This window comes from Anolis sagrei, chromosome 5 (genome assembly GCF_037176765.1).
Source record: "Anolis sagrei isolate rAnoSag1 chromosome 5, rAnoSag1.mat, whole genome shotgun sequence".
Classification (NCBI taxonomy): domain Eukaryota; kingdom Metazoa; phylum Chordata; class Lepidosauria; order Squamata; family Dactyloidae; genus Anolis; species Anolis sagrei.
Genome location: NC_090025.1, coordinates 119,692,642 through 119,719,957, shown reverse-complemented (window position 1 = coordinate 119,719,957; position 27,316 = coordinate 119,692,642). Strand labels below are relative to the sequence as shown.

Sequence of the window (27,316 nt, the reverse complement as noted above, 5' to 3'; positions counted from 1 at the left end):
ATGACGTGGATGGGGCCTTTGGGTCTTTCCATACAGCCACATAACCCAGAAATATCAAGGCAGAAACCTGCCCAATATCTGCTTTGAACTGGCTTATCTGAGTCCACACTGCCATATATTCCAGCTCAAAGCAGAAAATGTGGTGTTTTATTCAGCTGTGTGGAAGGAGCCCTAGAATATCAAGGCAGATAATCCATAATATCTGATTTGAACTGGTGGCCCTTCCAGAAAAGTCCTATAACCCAGGATCTGATCCAAGGTAATCCCAATTGGATATGAGGGCACTTCCACACAGCCCTATATCCCAGAATATAAAGGCAGAAAATCCCACAATATCTACTTTGAACTGTGTTATCTGAGTCCACACTTGGATAATGTGGGATTTCCTGCCTTGATATTCTGGGATATAGGGCTGTGTTGAAGAGCCCCCAGTCCATACTGCCAGATAATCTGGGATAAACAGAAAGCCTGGGATCAGATCCTGGGATATAGGGCCTGTCTGGAAGGGAACTAGGTTATCTGAGGCCCCTTCAACACACCTGAATAAATTCTCACATTTTCTGCTTTAAACTGGAATAAATGACAATGTTGACTCAGATAACCCGGTTCAAAGCAGATATTGTGGGTGATCTGCCTTGATATTTGGGGATATATGGCTGTGTGGAAGGGCCCTGAGTCTAACCCCTTTCCATGCAGTAGGACTCCAATGAGGGAAAGGTCTCGGCAACAAAGGCCCCTTCCGCAGAGCTGTATAAAATCCACATTGATCTGGATTATATGGCAGTGTAGACATAGGGCCCTTCCAGACCAGAGGCGGCCCTAGGTAATTTTCAGTGGTAAGCAAACAGTATTTTGGCGCCCCCCCCCCCAAAAAAAATCACTGATATATATTTTCTGTTTGTCATGGGAGTTCTGTGTGCCATATTTGGTTCAATTCCATCATTGGTGGAGTTCAGAATGCTCTTTGATTGTAGGTGAACTATACATCCCAGTAACTACAACTCGCATATGTCAAGGTCTATTTCCCCCAAGAGCGCCTCAAGAGTGCCCCTGGGCAAAATCAACTATACTACGAATGCTTACTTTGCATAATGGATTGAGCTGCCCCTGTTCCAGACAGTCCTATATCCCAGAATATCAAGGCAGAAATCTCCACATTAACTGTGTGTGGACTCACATAACCCAGTTCAAACCAGATATTGTGGGATTGTCTGCCTTGATATTCTGGGATATAGGGCTGTGTGGAAGGGACCATAGATCACCCAGTTCAAAGCAGATAATGTGGGATTTTCTGCCTTGATATTCTGGGATATAGGGCTGTGTGAAAGGTCTCTCAGATGACCCAGTTCAAAACATATATTGTGGGATTTTCTGCCTTGATATTCTGGGATATAGGGCTGTGTAAAAGGTCTCTCAGATGACCCAGTTCAAAACATATATTGTGGGATTTTCTGCCTTGATATTCTGGGCTATAGGGCTGTTGGAAGGGCCCTAAGTTATCTGAGGACCTTTCCACACAGCCCTATATCCCAGAATATCAAGGCAGAAAATCCCACAATATCTGCTTTGAACTGGGTTATTTGACTCCACACTCAGATAATGTGGGATTTTTTGCCTTGATATTCTGGGATATAGGGCTGTCTGGAAGGGCCCTCAGATAACCCAGTTCAAAGCAGACATTGTGGATGATCTGTCTTGATATTCTGGGTTATGGGGCGGTCTGGAAGGGCCCTCACATAACCCAATTCAAAGCAGATAATGTGGGATTTTCTGCCTTGATATTCTGGGATATAGGGCTGTGTGAAAGGTCTCTCAGATGACCCAGTTCAAAACATATATTGTGGGATTTTCTGCCTTGATATTCTGGGATATAGGGCTGTGTAAAAGGTCTCTCAGATGACCCAGTTCAAAACATATATTGTGGGATTTTCTGCCTTGATATTCTGGGCTATAGGGCTGTTGGAAGGGCCCTAAGTTATCTGAGGACCTTTCCACACAGCCCTATATCCCAGAATATCAAGGCAGAAAATCCCACAATATCTGCTTTGAACTGGGTTATTTGACTCCACACTCAGATAATGTGGGATTTTTTGCCTTGATATTCTGGGATATAGAGGTGTCTGGAAGGGCCCTCAGATAATTCAAAGCAGACATTGTGGATGATCTGCCTTGATATTCTGGGTTATATAGGTGTGTGGAAGGGCCCAGTGTCTTCATGCGAAGATGCCTTTCCTTGCCAGAGAGGAGGGCAGAGAAGGAAGGCACCCTGAATTGGCAGCCCCGCTCCCAGGGCGCATGCGCGGGGAGCCTTCCCCGCGCATGCGCCCTGGGAGCGGAGCTGCACTATTCTGAAGGATAACCGATTCGGAGCCATCCCCATCAGCAGCCGGACGGGCTCCGTGGGCGCTGCCGCTGGGCCGCCCACCGCTCCGGCTCCCGGGGCCCGCCCGCCCGCCCGGCCCCGACCATGCCGCCCCAGGATGAGCAGCCGCGGGTCCTCTGAAGGGAGCGCGCCCGCCAGGGGCGGGGGAACCCCCCCGGCTGGCCGGCGGGAGCGCCTCTCCTCCCGGCTGGTCCTGGGGCAGCGCCTCTGGGAGGTCGCCCTAGACCGAGAGCGGGGCCTCTTGTCCTGGAGGGACCCGGAGCCCTGCCCGCGACGGGCCGCCAGCAGAGGTGAGAAGCGGCGGGATGGCTGGCTTCCCAGGGACATTGTCTGCCCAAGGCGATCGCCTACAAAGCGTGCCTCTGAGCATGTGCAGAGTGCTTTCCCTTCCCCAACAGGCCAAGCATCCAGGAGTCTTGCATCTTCATCAAGTATGGGCCAGCTTGGGCCCTCTAGGTGTTTTGGACTTCAACTCCCACCATTCCTAACAGCCTCAGGCCCTTTCCTTTTCACCCTCAGCCGCTTAAGCGGCTGAGGGTGAAAAGGAAAGGGCCTGAGGCTGTTAGGAATGGTGGGAGTTGAAGTCCAAAACACCTAGAGGGCCCAAGTTGGCCCATGCTTGCTCTACATAACAACAAAAATTCAACAAAAAGTTCTGTGCCTGGTTTGAAAGTGTTATTTCCTGTTTAATTGTGCGGTACTTCCTTTGAAGGTGACTTGTTATACTCCAAGAACTTCTCTTTTTTTTAGTGGGTGACAACTATATAGAATCGGTTGAAGCTCAGTGATATATTCATTGAAAAACTATTACAGAACGTTCCACAGGATGTTCCCCAAAAACGTTTTTTGCAGGTTAATACACTTTCCCCCCATGTTTTAATGATAGAACCAATTAGGAAATGATATTTATGATCCAGGAACAAAAAGTGTACTGAGACGACTTGGGGATCCACATCTAGACACTCAATTTGTTGGTGTTTCCTATGCGGCCTAGGCACATAGCAAAGAAAGTCATTTTGTACCATGTTTTGGGCTCCCTGGTGGCACAGCGGGTTAAACCACTGAGCTGCTGAACTTCCTGACTGAAAGGCTAGTGTTTCGAAACCATGGATGGGATGAGCTCCCGCTGTTAGCCCTAGCTTCTGCCAACCTAGCAGTTTGAAAACATGCAGATGTGAGTAGATTAATATTATTATTTATTGTTGCATTGCATTAAAAACAAACAAACAAAACACAAAGTTTGCAGACTTGGTAGTTGATTAAATGCCCTTTGACCAGTAACTGGCCACTCTGGAGTGCCTCTGGTGTTGCTATAAGAAGGTCCTCCATTGTGCATGTGGCAGGGCTCAGGTTGCATTGCAGTAGGTGATCTGTGGTTTGCTCTTCTCCACTTTGTAGCCCCATTTATTAAGGTTAATAATAATAATAAACTTTATTTATACCCTACCACCATCTCCAGGGTGTGCGCCCACTGTTAGCCTCAGCTTCTGCCAACCTAGCAGTTCAAAAACATGCAAATGTTAGTAGATCAATAGGTACTGCTTCGGTGGGAAGGTAACGGCACTCCATGCGGTCATGTTGGCCACATGACCTTGGAGGTGTCTACAGACAAGGCTGGCTCTTCGGCTTAGAAATGGAGATGAACATTACCCCCCAGAGTTGGACTTGACTAGACTTAATGTCAAGGGGCAACCTTTACCTTTTACCATGTTTTTCTATAATGTTGTGCAATGTACCAAGTTTCAAATCCACCCCCCCCCCCACACACACACACACCCCAAATTTGAGAAAACTCGTATCTACAGAAGAAGATAAACTGGCGATCCAAATCTATTTATTTATTTAAGGTATTTATTTAAGGCTTTCTCTGCAAGCTGACCCAAGGTGTCTTACAACATGTAAATGCACAACCCAAACATTAAAAATACAAATACAAAAGTAAAAACATGGTAAAAGCATATATTCAATAAAATCAATTACTGATGTGAAATTCATTGGTGTTTCAAATGCCAAAGAGCTGGTATTGTCCATAGACGCCTCCAAGGTCATTTGGCCAGCATGACTGCACGGAGCACCATTACCTTCCCCTCCGAAGCGGTACCTATTGATCTACTCACATTTGCATGTTTTCAAACTGCTAGGTTGGCAGAAGCTGAGGCTAACAGTGGGAGCACACCCTGCTGCCTGGATTCAAACCGCTGCCCTTTTGGTCAGCAAGTTCAGCAGATCAGTGTTTTTAACCTGCTGCGCCACGTAGCATAAACCTCACTTCATACATTTAAAGTATGAAGTATGATGTCGGATCTACATTACTCTATACCTAGGATCTGATCCAGATTATTTGCTTTGAACTAGATTGTATGAGTCTACAGTGCCAGAGCTGGCTATGTTGAACTCTATGGTTTTGCACTGATATGGCATTGGGAGCTGTGTGGGATAACCAGAATATTTGGGATCAAATCCTGATGTATAGAGCAGTGCAAATCCAGCCTGAGTCATTGAAAGCAAAGGTGTCATTCTCTCAGCCATCCATGTGGACAATTTTTGGATTTTTTTCCTGGATTTTGGAACACTTGCCTAATACAGTGCCTGATTTACCATTGTACTTAGGTATGTTTAACCACAGGGCCCCATTAATCTTCCTGCCAAAATAATTTTTTCATAATGGCCAAAATAATTTTTTCATAATGGATTTTCTTTACAGTATGTGGTGCAGTTCCAAATTTGAAAGTGTTCTGTTTCAGAGCAATTGCAGACATGATGACAGAGTTGATAGTCTATGGGACTGTACTACAAAGCAGGCCTGTAGGCCTATCAGGCCTACCCCTTTCATGGCCCAAGAAGGAGCCTCATCACTTGGGCCCCTTCCACACAGCTGAATAAAATCCTACATTTTCTGCTTTGAACTGGAATATACAGTATGGCAGTGTGGACTCAGATAACCCAGTTCAAAGCAGATAATGTGGAATTTTCTGCCTTGATATTTTGGGTTATATGGCTGTGTGGAAGGAGCCTTAACTAGCACATGACCTATTTTGTCCTCAATCCAACACTGCTTACATATACACAATGAAATATCTTGGAATATTGTTGTTATTAATATTATTATTATTATACCATGTTTCTTAAAGAATCTCAAAGTAGTGAACAGTGGTAAAAGCAATGCAATATACAATATAGTTGATCCAAATCAAAACATGACATTCATTGGTGTTTCATACATGCCTTACACACATGGCCCGAAGGTCATTGTATACAATATTTTTTTAATAATGTTGTGCAGTGTACCATGTTTGTGTACATCAGAAAGCATCTCAGCCGCCCATGTATATTTTGGAGTATTTTGGATTTCAGAATTCCAGATAAAGGATGTCCAACCTATATCATCTTCTCCCTCATGTCAACAGGTTTGCCCTCAATGGGGTTTGAGGCTCATTTCTTTTCAAGTTAAGCAGGACTTATATTGAGAAAACATTTCTTTTTCTATGTTCAAGAAGAGCAGAGTGAACATCTGGCATTCAGACAGCAGCTTTAGTCCAAACAGCTCTAAAACAGAGCTTTGCAAATTGTGTTGCAACATTTTAGGTGTTTTGCCCAAACTGTAAAATAAGCAATAAATCATGTATTTTAAATATATATAATTGAAATGTTTTCATGAGCTATGTTCCCATACATTTTCATTATTACAGTTTATGTAATGTATCCAATCCATATATCTTATAAGGGAGTGGTTTAATTTCCGGTTTGCTACAAAGCTGAGTTACTGTGTCACAAAATGATGCATGTGTAACAAATATGTCACCCACATGAAATGCTTGGAAAGCTCTCAATGAACAGGTAAATCAAGATATCTCGCTCTTACAAAGTAACTCCCTGGTAGCGAATACAGAACCATCAGAGAAGTATTGTCAGTATGCCTCTCTCTGCGTCTACATAAAAAGTTGTTTAAATGCTCAACTAATACAAAGGCCTCTTGTCTGCTGGCCAAATGCACAGTGTCCACCACTTTTCTAAGGCCAAACTAGATTATTAATTAGGAGCATAATTTTGTTTTCTTCTACGTCTTTCTTTTGCAGAGCCCTGTGTGTGGGTGGAAGCCACCTTCATTTCCTTCTCCGTCGTGTTTTGTCAATATTACGGTCTATTTAACTTTGTTTGTCTGGCTTGCAGTGAAATATTCTTTGCTGGTTTTGACAGCAGGGGAGCCTTGTCTAGAGTTCTATAAGATCAGTTGCCACCATCCTGAAAGCTCTTTTACAAGCTTATCAGCTCCAAAGCCCATTAGGAAAACCACATGTTTAGTTCTCCTCCCCCTGCAAAGTGTTAATAGTTTTAAAAGAAAAGAGAGAGAAAGGGGCATGTAACTACACATTAGATTTCTGTAATCGTTGCTACAGGTGGCATGTTTGGACAACGGCTAATAAAAGTTTTATGATTAAGTCAATCTTCAGCAGTGAATCATTTTTTGTCTTTTACAAAAGGTCAACATAAGTTTCAGAAATGGCCTTTCAGTCTGTCCCTTAAACATACTGAACATAAGGAAAATCCCACCTTTTTCTGCCTGATTTTTTGAGCGACTTTTCATGCAACATAAGTTTGTATCTATGTTAATTTCATTGATAATTCCTGGAGAAACCAGTTTAAACCAAGTATTTACTTACAGAACCAGCAACTGATTTCTGGTGACTGTATCTATGATTGCTAGTGCGTAGGATTATGTTTGTGAATCAGGTTTTACTAGATACAGCCATCTACGTTGTAAATTAATGCAGTTTGTCACTACTTTAACTGCCTTGGCTCTATACAAAGGAATACTGAGATTTGTAGTGTGATCAGGCACCAATGCTTTTGGGCAGAAAAGAAACTATATAAAACTACAGCTCCCATGATCCCTCTTCAGATCGTATCATATGATTCCATAGGATTGAGCCATGGCAGTTAAAGTGATGCCAATCAGCATTAATTCTATGGCATAGATGGACTCAGGTACTTCTGATAAGCACAGAGATGGATTTTCTGTCCATTGATCTGTGACTATGGTATAGATCAGTGGTTCTCAACCTGTGGGTTGTCTTCAACTCCCAGAAATCCTAACAGCTGGTAAACTGGCTAGGATTTCTGGGAGTTGTGGGTTAAACCACTGGTGTAGACCCAGCAAAAACAACTACTGAGAACTCCTGCTCTAAGCCATTAGGACTGCTATTATGCAGATTCCAACTCAACTTTACCTCTGATTTATTTTATCTAGCAGTAGACTTGGCTTGAAGTGCACCAGACTTAGGAATGGAGAAACTATCCCCCATCCAATTCTGTGGACTACAATCACCTCTGTCCTTTACCTGTGGCAAATTATAGGGAAATGTACTCCAAGTTATTTGGAGAGCCAATTATTCATCACCATTGATTGAAACTGGATGAAGTGAGTCTTGTCATTTTGAATGTACTTTAGAGAAACTATAACCTCAAATTTAACTGTACTCTTTACCCATTGTCTTCCTTCGGAATTAATATCAGATGAAACTACAGATCCCACCCTTCCAGAAGGGATCTATTCTGTAAATGCCATGTCTTAGACATGGAATAATGGGGAACAGGGTCATCTTCAATTTATAACACTTACCTATGTCCTCAACATTGGCTGAGAGTCTTTTGACTGGTAGTGCTAGGAAGGGTCTGTCTGGAAACACTCTACATCTCAGCTCACATTGTGTGTAGTTCTCCCCTGATTATAAAGAATAATAAAAGATAGATACAGGTTGAATATCCCTATCTGAAACACTTGGGACCAGAAATGTTTTCAATGTTGTGGTTTTATAAATTAATTTTGGAGTATTTGCATATACATACTGAGATATCTTAGAAGATGGAATCTAAATTTCAAATAAACCTTATACACAGTATTTAAAAAAAACAATTTCGAGCATGAAAACGAGTTTGTATACATTAAGCCAGCAAAAAGCAATGTTATCAATATCTCAGACAACCGTGTGGATAATATTGGAGCATTTCAGATTTCTAGATAAGAGATATACAATCTTTAATTAAATTTCAATTCTGTGATAACAGAAATTTGTATTACATCTGAAAAAGTAGTTTTATATCCACATACAGATCTATTCTATTCCAATACAAAAAAAACAGGCTTAAAAGTGATCCTATATTCCTTTTCTCCCTCCTTCTTTCTTTTTCCTTTTTATTAGCAAATAATAGGCATGCTGATGCTTTGCTGCCATTTTAGTATTGCAGCTATTATAAACCACTCTAAAAATTACTGCATAATTCTAAAGAATGATAAATCCTGGCCTACTTTCCAACTATTGGAGATATTTGTTCAGGGGAATTTCTAGAATTTAATAGGAAAGCAAACAGCTGAGTCTTTTTATAGCACTCATATCTGCTATACTGATATTTCTTCTCATTACAGATATCACTATTGATGTTGGAGACAGATCTTTTTATCATAAATTAGCTTTTTACTAGGATTCAGTGGTTCCCAACCTTTGGGCCTCTAGGTGTTTTGGACCTCAGCTCCCACAATTCCTAACAGCTGGTAAGGTGGCTGGGATTTCTGGGAGTTGAAGTCCAAAACACCTGGAGGCCCAAAGGTTGGGAACCACTACCTAGGTGATTACAATCAGCCCTTTATATCCACAGATTTCACCATCCATGGTTTGAAAATGTTATTTTCAAAAATCCAAAAAGCAAACTTTGAACACAGAATTATGTAAGGTTGAAACATGGAACAGCTTAGACGAAGCTACTGGAAAATGAGATTAATAGGAAGAAATTCGTTATTATATATTTTAATGGTTTTTGTATGGATTTTATCTATATCGTGAATTGTTATAGCATTAAAATTGCTGCCAGTTTGTGAGCCGCCTTGAGTTGCCTTCGGGTTTGAGAAAGGCAGGATAGAAATATTGTCAATAATTTTATCATTTTATGTAAGGACATAAAATGATAAATAATTTGAGCTTCCTTGGATTATGTTTTTACCTTCTAGTCCCTGGAACCCAAACCCCAGTGGATACTGAGGGCCCACTTACACCCATTCCACTAAATCTACTAGAATTTCAAGTAGATTTTCCAAAGGAAAGTACCATATACATGATAGCTCTGTGAAGTCTACTGTATGCATAGTTTAGTGGACTGAATTGAGGTGCAGAACTGGTTTGCCTCAGCTCCAAAGCTAAACATATTTACCTTGATCTAAGTCCCATTGAAAATACTAGACTAGTTTCTAGACAAACTTGTTTAGGGCCATAGATAAACTCATTTGAAGATTCCTTATAGTCTTCCTACCTTTAAAAGCATTTAAAGACAGCTCTACAGAATTGTGTTATTGTCTATAGACTTTTAGCCACAATAATGGTATTTTTAAAAGAGGCTCTTGTTTGGCTTCACTGCCCCCAAGACCCACACTGATGCTGAAATATAATATAACATTAAAGTTGTCAGAATAGAGATTAAATTTGTATGACACCTTTTGAAAGACAGTCTACACTTTTGAAAAGTAAAATTCAAAAAAGCAAGGGAACCAGGTTGTTCTATGTAGTTTTTCTTAATTTCTAATTTCTTAATTTCTGATCTTTCTGCACTAGAACTTCCTTGCAAATTACAGTTCTCTTCACTATCTCACTATATAAATACTTGCAAACCTTATTTAAAGTTTTCAAGACTATTGAAAAGGCAATTCAGTTCAAAATCTGACCCATTCTTCAAGTTTTTTAACCAAATATTTTAAACTGGGTTCATGATGCTTTTCTCAAACAATTTGCTCCAACTATTGTGGCAAACAAGTAGCTTTTATTTTGCAATATAGCTATTTAAGCAGAACTCTAATTCCATTGTGTTTGAGGATAGGACAAAATCTGAAAACAGTAAAACAATCTGCTTAATGTTATGCTTATAATCAGTCCCCGAGTTATAAACATCTGACTTACAAATGACTCAGAGTTAAAAGCAGGTGAGACAACAGGAAGTGAGAGAAATTACCCCAAGGAAGGGAAATGAAAGTTATCATGGGGAGAAGATGTCTCCACTGAAGCTTTATCACCAATCCTTGTTTGCACAAGCCAAAATTTTGGTGCTGATCATTGACTGATATCTGTCTGTCTGTCTATCTATCTCAAGCCAAATTTCTTGAAATCCAATGATCACAGGGACAGAAAGTGAGGTGAAATCTTCTGAACAGGGGGTGCAGACAGCAAAACAAAGAACTCAGGGGTATTCCTTATGCTATCCAAGACTAAAATAAATATGCAAACAAATTCAACTTAAGAACAAACCTACAGAACCTGTCTTGTTTGTAACTTGGGGACTGCCTGTATTTCCAAGACTGGGTTATTGTTTACTTGAAGAAGATGAGTGTGTAAGGAAGTAGTTACTTATTTATGAGAGGGGGGAGGGTGTATTCATCTCTGATAGAAAAGTGTGTAATAATGTTTTACAGTAATGCTACTCAAAGTGCTGGTATGTGGACTAGCGCCAGTTGGTGAGAGTTTCCATAAAATAAAGGATTAGATGTAGCCAAGGAAAACTTACAGATTCCCCACAATCAAATAAACACAGCTTTTCCATCAAAAGTTCTTTGCACATTTACACAGAATTAATTCAACTTTGTGTCTACCTTCAAGTTGCCTCTCATCTTATGTTGACCCCCATGAATTTCATAGGGTATTCTTAGGCATGGATTATTCAGAGGTGGGTTTGCCCATTCCTTCCTTTGAAGTATACTCTACCAGACCGAGTATTTGTTAGTAGCTGCCCATCCAAGTGTTGACCCTGCTTTGCTTCCAAGAAGGGATCAGGCACATTTGGGATATTTGGTGTCATGTAAATGTCAGTAGCGTTATCACGGTTTGAGCAGAAAGGTTACTAATGTGGTTAGGAATGAGATATATTTTGTGCTTGGTACGTGCAATTAAGAAACATAATACTAGTTGCAATACTATCCTATTTGATCTACGTATTTTTTTCCTGGCACAACTTCTCCACCTTCAACGCTACCTAGTATGTAGAACAGCTGAATTACACACTAACCACCTCTTTACTAAGAAAAAACTGTTAATTACACAGTTTTACCTAGAAGTTAGAAAGGTTACTTCTTGAACCAAAACTCTCAAAGCCAGCATGACTATATTTGAAGTAAATATGAAGTTTCTCTAATAGCAAACCAAGTCAAGCTAAAACTTTAAAAAATATTTTCCTGAAATACAGAATCCACAGAACAGAGTATTTTCCAAGCCAGCCATTCCAAAGCACCTTTAGCTTTGAGGATGCACTTAGTAACCACCATCCACTGAAGAGACAGACTACTCAGAGCAGACATTTGCCTTCTCTTGAAGCCAGTGATGACTCTGCCTTACTTCCTTCACAGCCTGGACAAAAGTGCAGCCACAAGCAAAATGGATCATCATGCTAGCATAGAGTTTCAGCAGAAATCTCAACTGTAATTAAGGAGTATCCACCCACTTTTTGATTGTATGCTTGGTTTTCTCTCAAAGGATGTTGAATTCACTTCCAATGTTTTTCAGTGTATTCACTGGCCAACACATTTTGATGCCTCAAATGTTAGAAGTGTTTCTGGATGCATTTGGCATGCTTATTACAAAGATGGCACCAATTTTCTCCTATCAGCTCTAGTTTTTGAGGTACAGAATGTATGCCATGTATCAGTCATTACATTATCTGCTCACCCACAGAAAATCATGATAGCAATTTCTGAGAAACCAGAGCTGATGCAGTCTGTCCAATGCAATTTTCCTAATCCGTGCCCCAAAGAGTAGGCCTAAAAATCAAGACACCAAGAAAAAATGCGGGGGGGGGGGGGGTTGGGGTTGGGGTTGGGGGTTAGGTTGGATTATCGGTCCATCTTGAAAGATTGTAATTTGTCCTACAATAAACTGGGCTACAACTTGGTTCTTGAAATTCCATGATTACATGATGAGTGTGTAAGGAAGTAGTTAGTTACTTATGAGGTCGAATGGAGAGTAGATGATGAAGAAGAATATTTTTCTTGAAATGTTTTTGTTATTGTAGACTATCATCAAGTTGACTTTGATGTATAGCAATCCTATAAATGAGACATCTGAGTTACTGTATTATCAACAGCCCTTCTTAGGTCCTTTTGACTCAGTGTTATGGTTGCCTTGTTTGAGTCTATCCATCCATAAAGCAGTCTTCCTCTTTTTTTACTGTGTTCTTAGCAAGCATTGCTGTCTTTGTGAGTCACGATATCTCTTATATATCCAAAGTATTACAGTTTCAGTTTAGTCATCTTAGATTTTAGCAAGATTTCAGACTCGATTCGTTCTTCTTGTTGTTAGCTGCCATCAAGTCATTTTCCATTTATGACAACCCTAAGATGAGCCTACTATGGAGTTTTCTTTGTAAGATCTGTTCAGAGGCAGTTTGCCTTTGCATTCCTCGAAGCTCAGAGAGAGTGACTTGCCCAGAGTCACCTGCTGATTTTCCATGGGAATCTGAACTCTGGTTTCCAAGATTCTTGTCCAGTATTCAAACCACTATGCCATAATAGCTTTAATACCTATTATTTGTCTTTTCAGCAGTACACAGTATCCATTGGACTCTTTTAAAAAGTGTCAAGTGGTTTGATCCTAAAAGCTTTCTTCACTGTTCAGCTTTCACAGCCATACATTGAAATACGATGTATGGCATGGACAATCCTAACTTTAATTATATATCTTTACATTTCAGGATCCTAGCTGTTTCTTTCATAGCTATCCTTCCAAGTGCTAGTCTCCTTCTCATTTCATGACTGCTATCTCCATTTGGATTAATAATTGAGCCAAAGTATGGAAAATCTTCGACTATTTCAATGTCTTTATTGCCTACTTTTAAGCTTATGTAAAATCACTCATGGTCATCATTTTTGTTGTCTTAATATTTAACTTAAACTTACCTTTGCACTCTGTTCCTTGACTTACTTCAGTAATCATTCCAAGTCTTTGCGATTTTCTGCTAGGAGTATGATGCCATCAGCATATCTTAAATTCTTGGTGTTGCTTCCTGCAATTTTCATGCTTCCTTCCTCTGAGTCTAATCCTGCTTTACATAGGGTAGTTTTATGTACAAGTTAAACAGATGAAGTGATAAAATGTAGCTGTGTCAACAAATCAGGATCAAAATCCGTTTTAATACAGTATGTTGCTTCCAAGCAGCATATCACAGGGAGGGCTAGATTTCTCCTTCCCCAGCCTTCTTGGAAGTCAGAGGACATCAGAGACTATGGCCATGACCTTTGATGTCATTGGATTCCTTCTTAAGACTTAGAAAAACCTCATACCACTGGTACTTCAGTTGGGAATTTGGCTTTGCTCCTTTTTCCACTGCGGGAAGGAAGAGCGATAGCAAACGCTGGCTGAGAGTATCCAGTTTTGCTTCTTCTTATGCTTCCCAGTAATATCTGGCATCAGAGAAAGGAAGAAAACACAATGCTTCCTTGCCAGTTTGTTTGAAGAACAAGCTTATTCAGAAAACTGGCATGTGAATGGTTATTTATGAAAGAGAATATTTCATACAAGAGGAATTTCAAACATCTAGTCTTCCATCTGCAGAATGAAATATGATGAATCAGCAAACATAAAGCTTCAACTTCTATTCCACTTCTATTTGATCTCTGAGAGAGGGACATAGAAGTACAGATACTTCAGGGAATCTTCAGGCAATAAAGCCCTTGCTCTTGTCTCTGGTTACAGACAGATCTGGGCAGGTAGCAAAATGGAAGGTCAAGACGGTTGTAAGAGACCACGGCTGCTATTAACCTCTGTGTCACTGCTACGGGGTTAAGTGTTCCCAGGCAGGGAAACCTATCAAAGTTAGATAGCCACACTGTGAGACATTGGTTAAGTTTGGTTGTTAATGCTAATGTTAGCACTCCACAAACTAGGTAGGACTTGAGCTCACACATTTTGCTTCCCCTCCACTTCAGCAAGCTTCAAAGAGGAGATTAGAAATCTCAACTTCTGAAAGCAAAATTCAGCTACCCACCAAAGAGCAGGCTGAGAGTCTGGTGCCAGGTGTACCCTCTTACCTTGCAGACCAGATCAACACGTAACCTGGGATTGAATGCAAAAGGGACAAAGATTATTGCTTTCAGGTCTAAAAGAATGTCTGATACAGAGTTTGCGTTCAAATACTTCCTTTCACAAACTGGCCATAGCTTCCTGTTATAAATGGACTAGAAACTGCTCAATTTAGTTTACAGTTTATTAAAAAAAAAGATAGGATCAGAACTTATAGTTTTACCTTGGCTTGCTTCAATATTCATAATCCCTGCTAGGCAATGTTTGACCCAGTTACGATATAATGACTAACCAGGTAGTTACTCTAGTTGGAAACTGAGATTTTGAGACCTCTCTTTGCAGCCATGGTAGGAGAAAAAAAAAAGGAGGGAAACAGCTTGGTCGGTTCATTCCTAAAGTGCTAGATGTGAAATTGTTGCTTTATGCTAATAATAATCAGGACCCCACACTATAATTAGAGTGCTTTGTCTGCCAATTTTTCCCATCTACCTAATGCTCAGCTTTACTTTTGTCTCTGTGGCAGTAGTTCTCAACCTGTGGATCCCCATATGTTTTGGCCTTCAACTCCCAGAAATCCTAACAGATGGTAAAATAGTTGGTAATTCTGGGCCAAGTTGGTAAAATAGTTGGTAATTCTGGGCCAAAATACCTGGGGACCCACAGGTTGAGAACCACTGCTGTATAGTATAGGTTCACTTTAGAGACTTTTGATGCAAAAACTGACTGGAGCTAATTTGATTATTGTGAATTCTGGTGATTTCAATAGTTTGCTCTATATTGAGGAAAGGCTGCCCCCCTGCTTTCCTAGCCTTCATGACCAGTGATCAGGAATGAAGAGAGTAATAATCCATTAATATCTGGAAAGTCCCGGGTTCCCAATCTTTCTTCTCTGGTTCCACAGATAGAGGTGCTGGAAAGCAGTTGGTTTTTTAAAAAATCCAGTGCATTTTGAGAGCTTTTTTTCTAGGCTCATTGTTTTCAGTCACACTCAATCATTTCTTCTCTTTGTTTTTATGCCTTGCCCTATAATAATTTTAGCATCCTTCCTGCTTTGGACTTCTATATGTCTTACTTGTGAAAATTTTGTCATTAATTAGCAACGTTTTACTTTTTTCAACCTTAAATTACATGTTAATCATTAAGACTAATGCTCTCTATATAAAATGATGCAAAACAAAAGTAAAGGGGAGCTTGTGTTGTTATTTTCTGTAAGGTATGACTTACAAAGATTCTATGATTCTATATCAATTTCCAAAAATGCCAGTCATCTATAACGACTTCCAAGGACTCCAGTCTGTAATGACTTCCAAGAACCCCAGTCATCAACTGCCTCGCAACATGTCTTGCAAACTCAGGACTGTAACTTTCTTGTCTGATGCAATCCCCATATAATGCAATCTACCACTTTTACTGCTGCCTTCCACTGAAATTTATCATTTTTTGGAGTAAGTCACATCATTTCATGATATATTCAAATTACAATAGCCTCAGCATAGTCAATATTGGCTTTTAGAAACAGTTCTGGTTTGACTTACCTTATGATCCATTTGTTTGTTTTTGGCAGTTCATGATATCTGTAGCACTCTTCTCTGGCATCACATACAAATGTGGATACATGAAACCATGGAAAATAGTGAACCATCAATTTTGACTATACTGGGTTGAAAGCATACCATAGAATGACATTGGAGAGAGAAAATATTTCTGAAATGTTGATAAGTGAAACTGGATATCAAATTGCTGGACTAGGATGTTGTGCAGTATACAAATCGTACTTGTTATGGCATAGAATGGAGTATCATATTCATTTTATCAAGGGTTGCATCTACTTTAAGGTTGCCTTCAAAGGACCATTGAGTCCACTATATATATATATATATATATATATATATATATATATATATATATATATAGTGGTTGGTGCTCTTTAGTTTTTATCTAATTTGTTGCCCAAATGTTATTGAATGACAGTTCCCATCACTTTTGATTATCTGACATGCAGACTGGGAATGGAAATTGCAGCCCAACAGCACTTGTAACTCTGAAATTAGGGAAAGGTTAAAGGGCATTTTTAAGTCAGACATCATATCTACAAGCCTTGTATGTAAATTCGAACCCCATTATCCTGACTAAGTAGAACAAGTGATACCCATCCAAATGTCCCTGTATCACAACTGCCATCAGCTCTAGTCATTATGTCTAATGACAAGGAATACGAGAATTGTAGTCTGGCATCCGGAGGGCCACAGAAAATGATATGGTGGGTTGGATTTGTCCCATGTGCCTTGAGTTTGAAACATGTACTGTAGAAGTTTGATTTTAGCATCTACTGATATATATTTGCACTTGAGGATCTTACCTAGTTCTAGCAACAGTAGTGGGTGGTGACACCAAGAGAGATCTCTCAGAGACAACAGCAGCAACCCATTTAGCTAATTCTGGATACGTTAGTAGTACTCAGAAGCCGGCAGTGGCAACTATTCCTAAGTGTCTTTTACATTGAAAACAACTAAAAGCAAGATCACTAGCATAACCAATTTAATTTTTGACAAGTCTTATAGAAAACAACTGAGATGCAACAGAAATTGCTGTTCTTAGAACTGTAGTAAGCAACTTGAAAGGAAAATGTATTGCGTAAGAGGAGAAGAGATCAGTGTCTACAGTTTCAGCTTTTCCAGACTGAAACCTTTCCTTGCAGAAGCTGCTTCGAGTGGTTTTGTGGTGACTCAGGAAGCTGCTTCATGTGAGATGTGCCCTATGGAGCAATTTGAAAACTCTAGAGTGGTTGTAATGTGTCACAACTAATACTACTGATGCTGGAGAGGAAACTTGGGCCCTCCAGGTGCTTTGGACTGCAACTCCCACAATTCCTAACAGTCAGTAGGCTGTTAGGAATTGTGGGAGTTGCAGTTCAAAACACCTAGAAGGCCCAATTTTGCCCATGCCTGGTTTGTCTAAGGCTTACCATAAGGGTTTAGTGGGGTTGGCCAAGAGAAAAAAAATATCTGAGGATCCATAAATATATTCACATAATATAATCTTTACATGGCCATAGTTGGAAACATTTTGTTTATTGACTGCAAGGGAAAAGTTTATTACTGCCAAATTAATAGTAATGCCAAGAGAAAAAATATGCTGTGGGAAAAATGAAAATCATTACTGGTGAGAATACTATTGTATTTGAGAAGCTCATTTGGATATGGGTTTCATCAAAGAAGCGAGAAGATGTAAATAGTGGATATCTATTGATAACCCCTACTTTTTCTGTCTTGGCAAATAAATCTTGGAATATGAATTTACTTCTTAATACCAGCAGAATACAGTACAAAAAGCATGCAGCATGGCAATCAAATGCTGAACTTTTCAAGGAGAAAAAAAATGCATTTAGCTACACTCCATTTATTTATTTCAAAACTGATGATGAAGTGAAAGCACACAGAGAAGTCCTGTTTCACAAAACCCAGATTTCATTAGCATGGTGAACAACCAGTGTATTACGCCTGAGAAAAAAAACCCCTGCTTGATCCATGAATGATTAATTTAAAGACTCTACAGTGCATTATTTCCCAAGAATGAAAAAAGGCCCTTTGTTACCACACATCCCATGTTAACACACTTTTGCATTGCAGAAAATAACTTGTAAAACAAGTGACAACCCAGAAGACTATCCTGTAGGTAACAATCAGAGACTCATAGAACCATACAGTTGGAAGAGACCTCGTGGGCCATCCAGTCCAACTTCCTGCCAAGAAATAGGAAAATCACATTCAAAGCACTCTCGACAGATAGCCATCCAGCCTCTGCTTAAAGGCTTTCATAGCACAGTGAGTTCTTTATCAGGCATAGACTGTAAAAATCATTGCAATGTCAGTCTCTCATAACTCCCTCTTACTTGTTTGATTCAGGTGCTGCTTAAGATGAGAGAGGATTATCGCAGATAGAGAACACAGCCCTTCTTGGCTTAAAAAGACTTGAAAGAAAGGCAGTAAAAGAAATATAAAATTTCCTTTGCCATTAGCCGCATCAAATCTCAATTATCAGCACCAAAAACCACTTTGTAGGCAGAGTACAATGAACTTCTGTACAGTCAGACCTCCAAAATTGCTGGAATTAAGGGCATATGACCACTGTGAAAGTCAATAAAGAGACATCGATTTTTTGATCTGAGAGAAAACCTCTCTAAGAATTTCTAGGTCTTCTTGGTCAACTTTCTCCGGAAGCTGAATGTAGAATCTTATTGGAGGATGTTGAGATTTCTAGAGAGGTGTTCTCTCTAAAAAAATTTCTAGGTCCTCCACCATTATTGGAGGAAGGTGACCTCAAAGTCATACTAGAGCAGTGATTCTCAGCCTGTGGATGCCCAGATGTTTTGGCCTTCAACTTCCAGAAATCCTAGCAACTGGTAAATTGGCTGGGATTTCTGGAAATTGTAGGCCAAAATACCTGGGAACCCGCAGGTTAAGAACCATTGTACCAGAGAATCTAGATGTTTTTAGAGAGAACGTTTGTTAATCAAATCCATGAGCGATCAAATCCACAAGTCAAAACTGCAGATATGTGGAGACAACTGTAATTGCTTCTGCTTTCCATTTCTTGAGATTAATTCGGTGTTAAAACATGTCAGTTAAAATCAGTTTCAAATTGCTTTACCTAACGTTGGAGGTAAAAGCCTCAGAGGGTAAGTCCTAGTCAGTTAGCTCTCTTTAGGGTAGTAGTCCTCCTTTCTAGTGGTTGGAATGTAGAATCCTAAATCCAAAAGTAAAAGAACTCATGTTTTTGTTTTGTTCGTGATAACCACATTGGACCTACAGCAAAATACAAAATCAACATCATGATACCTTTATTAGGTCAAATAAAAGATGCAAAATGTATTCCATTAGTTGTGCCAGATGGCATCCTCATGTGACACAGATGGTAAAAATCATTTAGGGGAGGAAAGAAAGGAAAGATTAAGTTAGCATTACATATTTATCTATGATAGATTTCATTATTATGATGTTAGGAAACTTTTTAAACATTTTTACAGAGTCCTCTGAGAACATTATTCTAAATGTATAAGGTACAAGAGAGAACCTACTTCAAAATATTGATGTATTTGGAAAACTTCAGATTTCCAAATTGTTTCTGAAATGATCCATCTTATTCACATTTTCTTTCACATTAAGAGCAGGAATGGACAAAGAGTAGCCTTTCGACCACCAGTAATCCTATAGTTCGACTCTTAACTCCCCGGATCTGAAAAAAATCTTGTTAATCTTCTACATCTTTAAAATAAAGGCTTTTTTCTGATCTGCAATGAAGAAGGCAAACTGTAAATGTCAGATTGTATCCCATGAAATAGGAATGTGATCTATCACTTTTTGGTTAGGGAAACTAGCTGAGATCCATGGAAGGGTAGAAATGGTTCCTGGATTCTCAAAAGTTGTCCACTCCTGAGTCAGAGGAAAGGAACAACTGATACTATATACATCCCTTTCTGACAATGTTGATGTCCTTTTGCAGAGAGTTGTGCTGTGCCCATATCTGAAATCATTGCTGTCGAGGAAACAGAAATCAATACGAAACAATCTAAAACAGTGAAATGGCAAAAAATGACAAAACCACATGCATTCACAGGTAATACAATTCCACCATCATTTTTTTTTTTACAAAAGGATTTTAATTGCTTACAAAGAAGGTGGTGCGTACAATGTGGTGCAAAATATGTGTACAGCATGGTTCAAAACAAACCTCAGCCCAATTGGCCGAGTTAAAATGTAGTACTACAGTATCGTTTAATGTTGTAAGCAAGTCGCACCATGGTTTAGCATTACAGAGAAACTTTACAGAGAAAACTATATTAAAATATTTAAAAAATAATATTCTGGAAGTGGTAGAAGGTTGAGTCCATTGAGATGGGGAAAGGTTTCAATTAATTCAGTGTAATTTATATCTGAGTGTATGTACTATTGAGTTAATATATAAGAAGTTCTTTGAACAATGTCAGATCTTGTGTAAATTCAAAGTACTATTGTCTTTATGAGCTAATTTCACAGTGTGTTTAAAATCCTTTGTAAAGAGAACTCTGACACTTTTGTGTTCATAATTTTTCTTTTTACTACAGTGTACCACGTGAAGAGGGCACAAAATCACCGCTGGCGGTGCAATGACATAACATTCTGGTGCATTGATGAACATCTTTGTAATCAGTGGATCCTGGCACTAAAAGAATTACTTGATTTACAGAGTAAGATCAGGGAACAGAATTGGTTTTTCTGCTTATAAATCTTTGCCAACAAAGGGTCGGGAGTAGGTTGGTGTATTCAATCCATGTGGCTATTACCAACCAAGAGCATCAAAACCTTTACACCATTTCTGCCTACATGTGGTGGGGTATGTAAGTTGGAAAGTGGAAGAAACAATATACATTTCTCCACGGTGAGACGTGTTCATTAATTTCTACTCTACCAGGAATGCACTTTGCTAGAATATCCAAGAAAATCATTTCTGTCCTATGGCTTCCCCTATACAGAAAGTACAATTCTTAATATTCTTTAGTCTTAACTATAGCTGGATTTACACTGCCATATAATCCAGTTCTAAGCAGATAATTTGGATTCAGAAACTGGATTATGTGACAGAGTAGATATGGCCTAAATTACAGAAGGAGATTTTGCCTGAATTTTAGGTGAACCATCTTGATAGCAAGAGAAGTTTAATGGGACCAGTAACTTTCAGGGCTGGTGGGCCACCCCTAAGTTAGGGCCTTACAAGTAGCAGCTCCAGGGAAAGGGGGGAATTTCTTTTCAGCAAGCTGAAGCCTCTTTTCTTTTTTACTGAAGGACCAGACACACCAAGCTCAGATAAAGTAAATTTTAGAAATGCATTCTGGTTTCCTCCCCATATGACTCTACAACTTAAGAGTACCAGCTGTAACGTTACTACTAAACATTTAGACAAGGAAAACCAAACTCTACATGTCAGAGTCTCTGGAGCATGTTCACAAAATAGCTTTAATAATATAGAGGGGGGGAAAACATGTGCAGGACAATTACTACAATGCCAGTTATGTACTAAAATTAGACTAAACTCCATTATGTTTATATGAGTAAGAAAATTCAGAGAAAAAGGCTTATTTGCAAAATTTCCATCATGAATGGCTGTTGCTCTGGTTGTAATTCATAATAAAAAGCTATGATTTTCAGATTTACCGTTTTGCTCTACTTCTTAGCCATTCAAGATACTTTAGTTCTGGATTTACTACACTGAGCATGGAGCTCAATCGAATCAGGGGTGGGCAAATATAGGTTCTATATACTCCCAAGGCTGTTTTTTAGAAACCCAAGAGTCCCCAACAAAGTATAGAGTGGACCGTTTGCCACATTTATCCCTTCCATCTCTCTTGATGGAGCCATGGAAATACCATTTAAAATGCCGAAAAAAGGAAAGGACACCTAAGAAGCATGGGTTATTTTAAACCTGTTTAATATGGTTAGAAAATCAGGGACAAGAGGCCACAACTGGAGGATCTGACAGCCCACTGTTTTCTGCACTTCACCACTTTCTGGCTAAATGTTCTATCAGCCTTCCTCCAACTCTGATTCTTCAACCAATAGCTCAAAACATTGGTTCTAAACTGATATCAAGATAACTGGTATAAATTAATCCCACTTGTATACACAATGATATTTTGACTGTTTCCTATATGCATTTTTCTACCTAAAAGGAATCCTTTTGCTGCGAGCATTAAATAAAACAATAAAAGATAAAGTGCTTTTAGAGAGATTTAGTTTTTAATCTTGCAGAGTTTTTTTTCATGCAATTTCAGTAACAGGTATAGAAAACAGAAACCACGAGTTCTTAGGGTTTTTACAATTGCAGTTAGTAGATGTGATGATCAGTACTTTTACAAAGTAGCAAGAGTATAATTCAGGGAATTATTAAACTTCTATTTTTCCCTCATTCTGCTCTGCAATTAGCATCCTGGAAAGTGTTGGTGCATTACATCTACTATGATTAATCTTTTTACTAAGTAGGGCATTGGACCTTTCTGTAAATTTCATTACTCTAGAATTTTCTACATTCTGAAAAGAATATAAAGCTGGAGGAGAGTCATTAGTAACTACAGCGATGCTAAGATCAGAATAGGGAATCATTAGGGCTGGGCGGTTTCATTCGTTAATTTTGTATATCTTTTTTTTCCGTTAATTTCCCATATACGAAACGATATCAAACTTTTTTCCAAACCCGGAAGTGTATTTTCAAAATCGAAACAGCATGCGCCAAATATTTTTGTATTTCCGTCCATTTCGGAAATACGTAAGATGGCTAGATGCTTGCTGGGAGCTCCGGGAGCCAATCAGAAGAACCCACGGAGCTGATTGCCCTGTGGGTTCTCCTGATTGGGCCCGCAGTGCCTCCTGCTGAGGATTATTAGGCTGGCTCTCCTCTCTCTCCTCTCCTTAGCCAGTCAGAGCCTGAAAGAGGAGGAGGAGGAGGAGAGGGTGGGGAAGGCGCCGGCTGAGCAAGCGAGCGAGAGGGCGAGCGACCCTCAGCGGGAAGGCGGCCCCGTCCCTCCTTCCTCACCTTTGCGGTGGGTGTGCTTCGGAGGAGCCGGGCCCGACTCGGCGGCAGCGCTTGAGGGCCCGCCAGAGTGAGTGCCTGCCTTCCCTCCTTTCCCTTCCTCTTTTCTTTCTTCTCCTTTCCCTCCTCTTGGTGGAGAGAGAAAGAGAGAAAGAGAGAGCCCGCAGGACTCAGGAGGGTGGGACGGAGCTGGGAGCAGCGGGGAGGCTCAGTCTGTTTGCCCTGTGGCTCTTTTTGGCAAGCATTTTCTGCCAAATATTTTTTTATTATTAAAAAAATTAATAATTAAATTAAAAAAATATTGAAAAAATATTGGAAAAAAATTTCGTTGATGCTTTATGCTTTACGCATGTGCAACCGCGGGTGCCATCTTTACAAAACATTTTGTAAATATTAACAAAATTTCGTAAATACCAAACTTTTTTTTATGGAAAATTTCGGATATATTTTTAAATACAAAATGCTGAGGCACCCTAAAAATGAAACGATATTAGAAACAAATTTTTCCGTTGTTACCCAGGCCTAGGAATCATTAATTCAGATCAAAAACAGGCCAGAACTACAAATATTCAAGATAAAGTCCCCAAAAGCAGCAGGAAGAAATCAGAAGACCACATATTGAATCTTAGGTGAGAAAATTGCAATGGACTACATTGGAAACAAAAGCAAGGAAGGAATTTAGTTTACAAATGGTGGTGGCAAAAACTTGTGCCATAAAGTTGGAGGTGGCCCTAAACTGAAATGCAAGAAGATTTAACTCTGGTAGAGAGTTTGTGATAAATATTTTGTACCCATAATAACAGCTTTTATCCCATGTAAGCAATTGCTCAAAATATTAACAACATTTGTAATAGGCATGTGCATTTGGGCCAAAAGGCATGTCATTTTCAGATCCGTTTCCACCTGACCCCTCATTTTGTTTACCAGAAGGTTACTCAAAAGGGGAGGGAGGGGTGTTTTCTGTTTCATTCAGCAGAGATTCGGCCCATTGGCTACAACTGGAATCTTTAAAGGCTCAATCCGCAGCCATTTTAAGTTCTATCTGCATGAAACCTACCTTAGTTGTAGATCTCATTTACAACTGCAGGCCTGCCAAGTTTCAAAACAATTAACCGAACTACTAAGTTTTTAGAATTATTTTAAGTTTTAACCATAACATTTGGGAATTGTAGTCGCCGCTTGTATCCATTCTCAGCCAATCAGAGCATGGACTCCATCAGGCTTTTTACTGGCTGAGAGACACATAGAGAGAAAAACTTCAACTCCCATCATGCTCAGAGAGGATCTTTTAGTGGCCACCCTATGCTAGTGCCACTGGGAAAGTGAGTTCTATGGGCCCTCTCTGGAGGAAGAGGTAACTTTCCAAGAAAAAATGGAGGAGGCGTTTTCTGCCGGGGAGAGAAAGAGACACCACAGATCTCCCTGCCTCAGGTATTTTGTGAACTAAACACTTTCTGAAAACATTGTCTCTCTGAATCCATTTCACTGGTCTTTTCATCTCTCTCTTCCCCTTTCTGTTTCTGGGAATTAAACAAAAACGGCCATCTAAAAACAACAAATCTTTTCGCTAACAGTGATTCAAGCCCAAGTCTAATTTGTAATGATCATGTTATTGCTCTGATCATGTTATAATTCTGGTATATAGCAAGTGAATAAATTCTATACAATTTTAAGCAAGCGTTGTACCCTTTTTTGCTTTGACAGCCTCTAGACCAAAGCACTTGCTTGTATATATTAATCCATTCGGTGGGAAAAAACAAGGAGAAAAGATTTATGAAGAAAAAGTGGCTCCCCTCTTTAGTCTGGCTTCCATCACCACTGATGTCACAGGTGAGTTGTGTGGAATGATTCACTTTTCTTTATAGCAGACAGTGCATTTAATATAGCTTTATGCTGTATGTACTTTAGAAGGAACAGCCTTGAAGTCAGCTTTATAATTTTACTGTATTAAAATGTTTGTGGAAGTGATGTCCAGATGTATATATTGAACCTGTAAAGGCTGGATAAAGATGGAGAATAAGACCACTGAAATCAAGGAAGTCACATGAACTTGAGTGGGTCTGCTTTACATATGCGTAAACCCATGTTCCTTTTCGTGGAAGAATCCATTGGCATGAAATTGGGCATACATGTACTAGATGGTGGCCTATACATTTACAGAGTTTAAATTCTGTTATTTTCTCTTGTAAAAGAAGGGCAAATATTCTCTTGAGGGTCAGACACTTGTAGCCAATTCCCATTACTATCAGCTTTTGGAAGGGAACCTGCTCCCATTTACACAGAGCATTCACAACACATTACAGAGCAAGGATGAGGAACATAGAGACCTCATGCACCTTTAAATAATATTGGTGCCAAGAGGGGAGAGATTGAAATGAGTTATAATGTAATGAAAACTGGAGACCCACACATTTTCCATCCCTGTAATACAAACATGGGTTTTTACTATGATTTCCCATTCAGTCTGCATGGGAGCTTGTAAGATGGTGCCACACAGCTTGCAAACTTGCACCTCCTTCACACGAACACCTGTATTTTGAAGTTGTTCCTTAAACCATTTTAAGAATTCTTCACACACACTTTATGTTAAATGTGTTGATTCTGAATATGTGAATAGGATTCACTGATCTGTAACTGGGGAGCCAGTATAGTATAGGGGTTTGGGTGTTGGACTAGGGCTTTAAAGACTAGGGTTCAAATTCTCACTTTATCATGAAAACCCACTGAATGATCTTGGACAAATCATGCTTTCTCAGTTGTGTGTCCAATAAGTATCTTCCTTAAAACACCACTTGAGTGGTTTTCCTTGTCTGTATTTGGACATAAACTAAAGCTCATGCAATGCAAAACAATACTCAGCATGGCTGATCAGCACTTCAGTCTTTCCTTCTCTCATGCAAATCCTATTGTTTTCTCACTGTGCTGAGAAACGTTGCTAAAAGATTAAATAACTGAAGGGCTTCCAGCAAGTTATATTTATGCACAAAGGAGGTTACTTTTAGAAAGCAGCTGCAAAAATTCCAATTCTCATATTTGGCACTTGAATACTTTCCAAGTCAATTGTGCACTCTCTATCCAAGTGTTGTTGTAGTTTTATCCTTTGGATAAATGGATGGATTGTCATTTAGTAACTGGTGTTATTCCTATTTAATTGCGCGGCACTTACTTTGAAAGTAGTTGTTATATTCCACAAACTTGGGTTTTTTGTGGTTGCCACAAACTTTGTTGAATTGGTTGATGAGATATTCATTGAAAAACTATAGCAAAATGTGCTGCAGGATGTCTTGCAAGAACAAAGCTTTTGCAATTTAATAAACTTTTTTCCATGTTTTTTATTATAGAACCATTGGAAATGACATTTATAACGCAGGAACAAAAATCATGTTACATAGTGTAATTGGAATTATAATTCCCACCATCTTTTAGTCCATGTTTTGCTGGGTGAAACTGATGAGCCTTGTGGGCTGGAGCAGCTCTAGGACCAAAGCTTTCCCACTGCTCATTAAAGCCAAAATTGTAATACCATCTCTCACCCCACATTTCTGGCTAAATGAATAATAAGTATAGTTTTCCATGGGATGTGAGTATGATTCTGTGTTGCCCATTAAATAGATAAATTATATCTACATTGAATAAGGTGACTACATCTTGAATAAGACTATGATCCAATCCAACACGAGCCCTTGGTTTTTCAGACTGCTTCCAACTCACAATAATTGCCCATTTACTTAATGTGCTTTCTTCCTTGAGCACCCACACTTTCTGAAAAAAGGCAACAAGAACTGAACCCGTGATAATGAGGGGAAATCATTCTCTATCTGATAGTTATTTTAGTACTTCGGCTTATTGAATATTCTATCTTCATTTTCTTTTCCTCCCTCATAGTTACTGAACATGCCAATCATGCTAAGGATGATTTATTTGAAGTCAATCTAAATAAATATGATGGGTAAGTTTTAATTTCTTTCTTTCAGAGAGAACACAAAGATTGCAGGTGCTCTGTTTTTTATTATATAAAAGAGGGTGTTCCCCTCCATAAAGACAAGTTCATTTATGTCATGGGCCATACAAGCAGACTAGTATAGTCGGTCCTCGACATTTGCAGAAGCTGAAATAAAAGTGAAAAAACTTGAATAAAGAAATTGATTTTTTTTTTTACCTGAGAGACTATCTCTCTCTAGGAATCTCTAAGTCTTTCAGCATGACTCTGTGATTGACTTCTGCTGAAAGCTGGGCATAGGATTGCACTGGAGGATATAGACCAGTGGTTTCCAACCTGTGTTCAAGTTCACTTTATTATGGTCATTGACCAGTTGATGAGAAA

At 39.3% G+C, this 27,316-nt stretch overlaps 1 protein-coding gene across 1 annotated transcript in view; it reads left to right on the top strand.

Annotated features, from left to right (window-relative positions):
- Nucleotides 1–2,306: 2,306 nt before the first annotated feature.
- The window catches only part of CERK (ceramide kinase), a 52,646-nt gene continuing 27,636 nt past the window's right edge, over nucleotides 2,307–27,316 (top strand). The window contains exons 1-5 of the mRNA XM_060777813.2: nucleotides 2,307–2,673; nucleotides 19,933–20,046; nucleotides 20,534–20,656; nucleotides 24,697–24,822; nucleotides 26,878–26,941. Coding sequence (XP_060633796.2) covers nucleotides 2,481–2,673; nucleotides 19,933–20,046; nucleotides 20,534–20,656; nucleotides 24,697–24,822; nucleotides 26,878–26,941 — 620 coding nt within the window. The 5' untranslated portion in view covers nucleotides 2,307–2,480. The remainder of the gene's footprint in view (nucleotides 2,674–19,932; nucleotides 20,047–20,533; nucleotides 20,657–24,696; nucleotides 24,823–26,877; nucleotides 26,942–27,316) is intronic.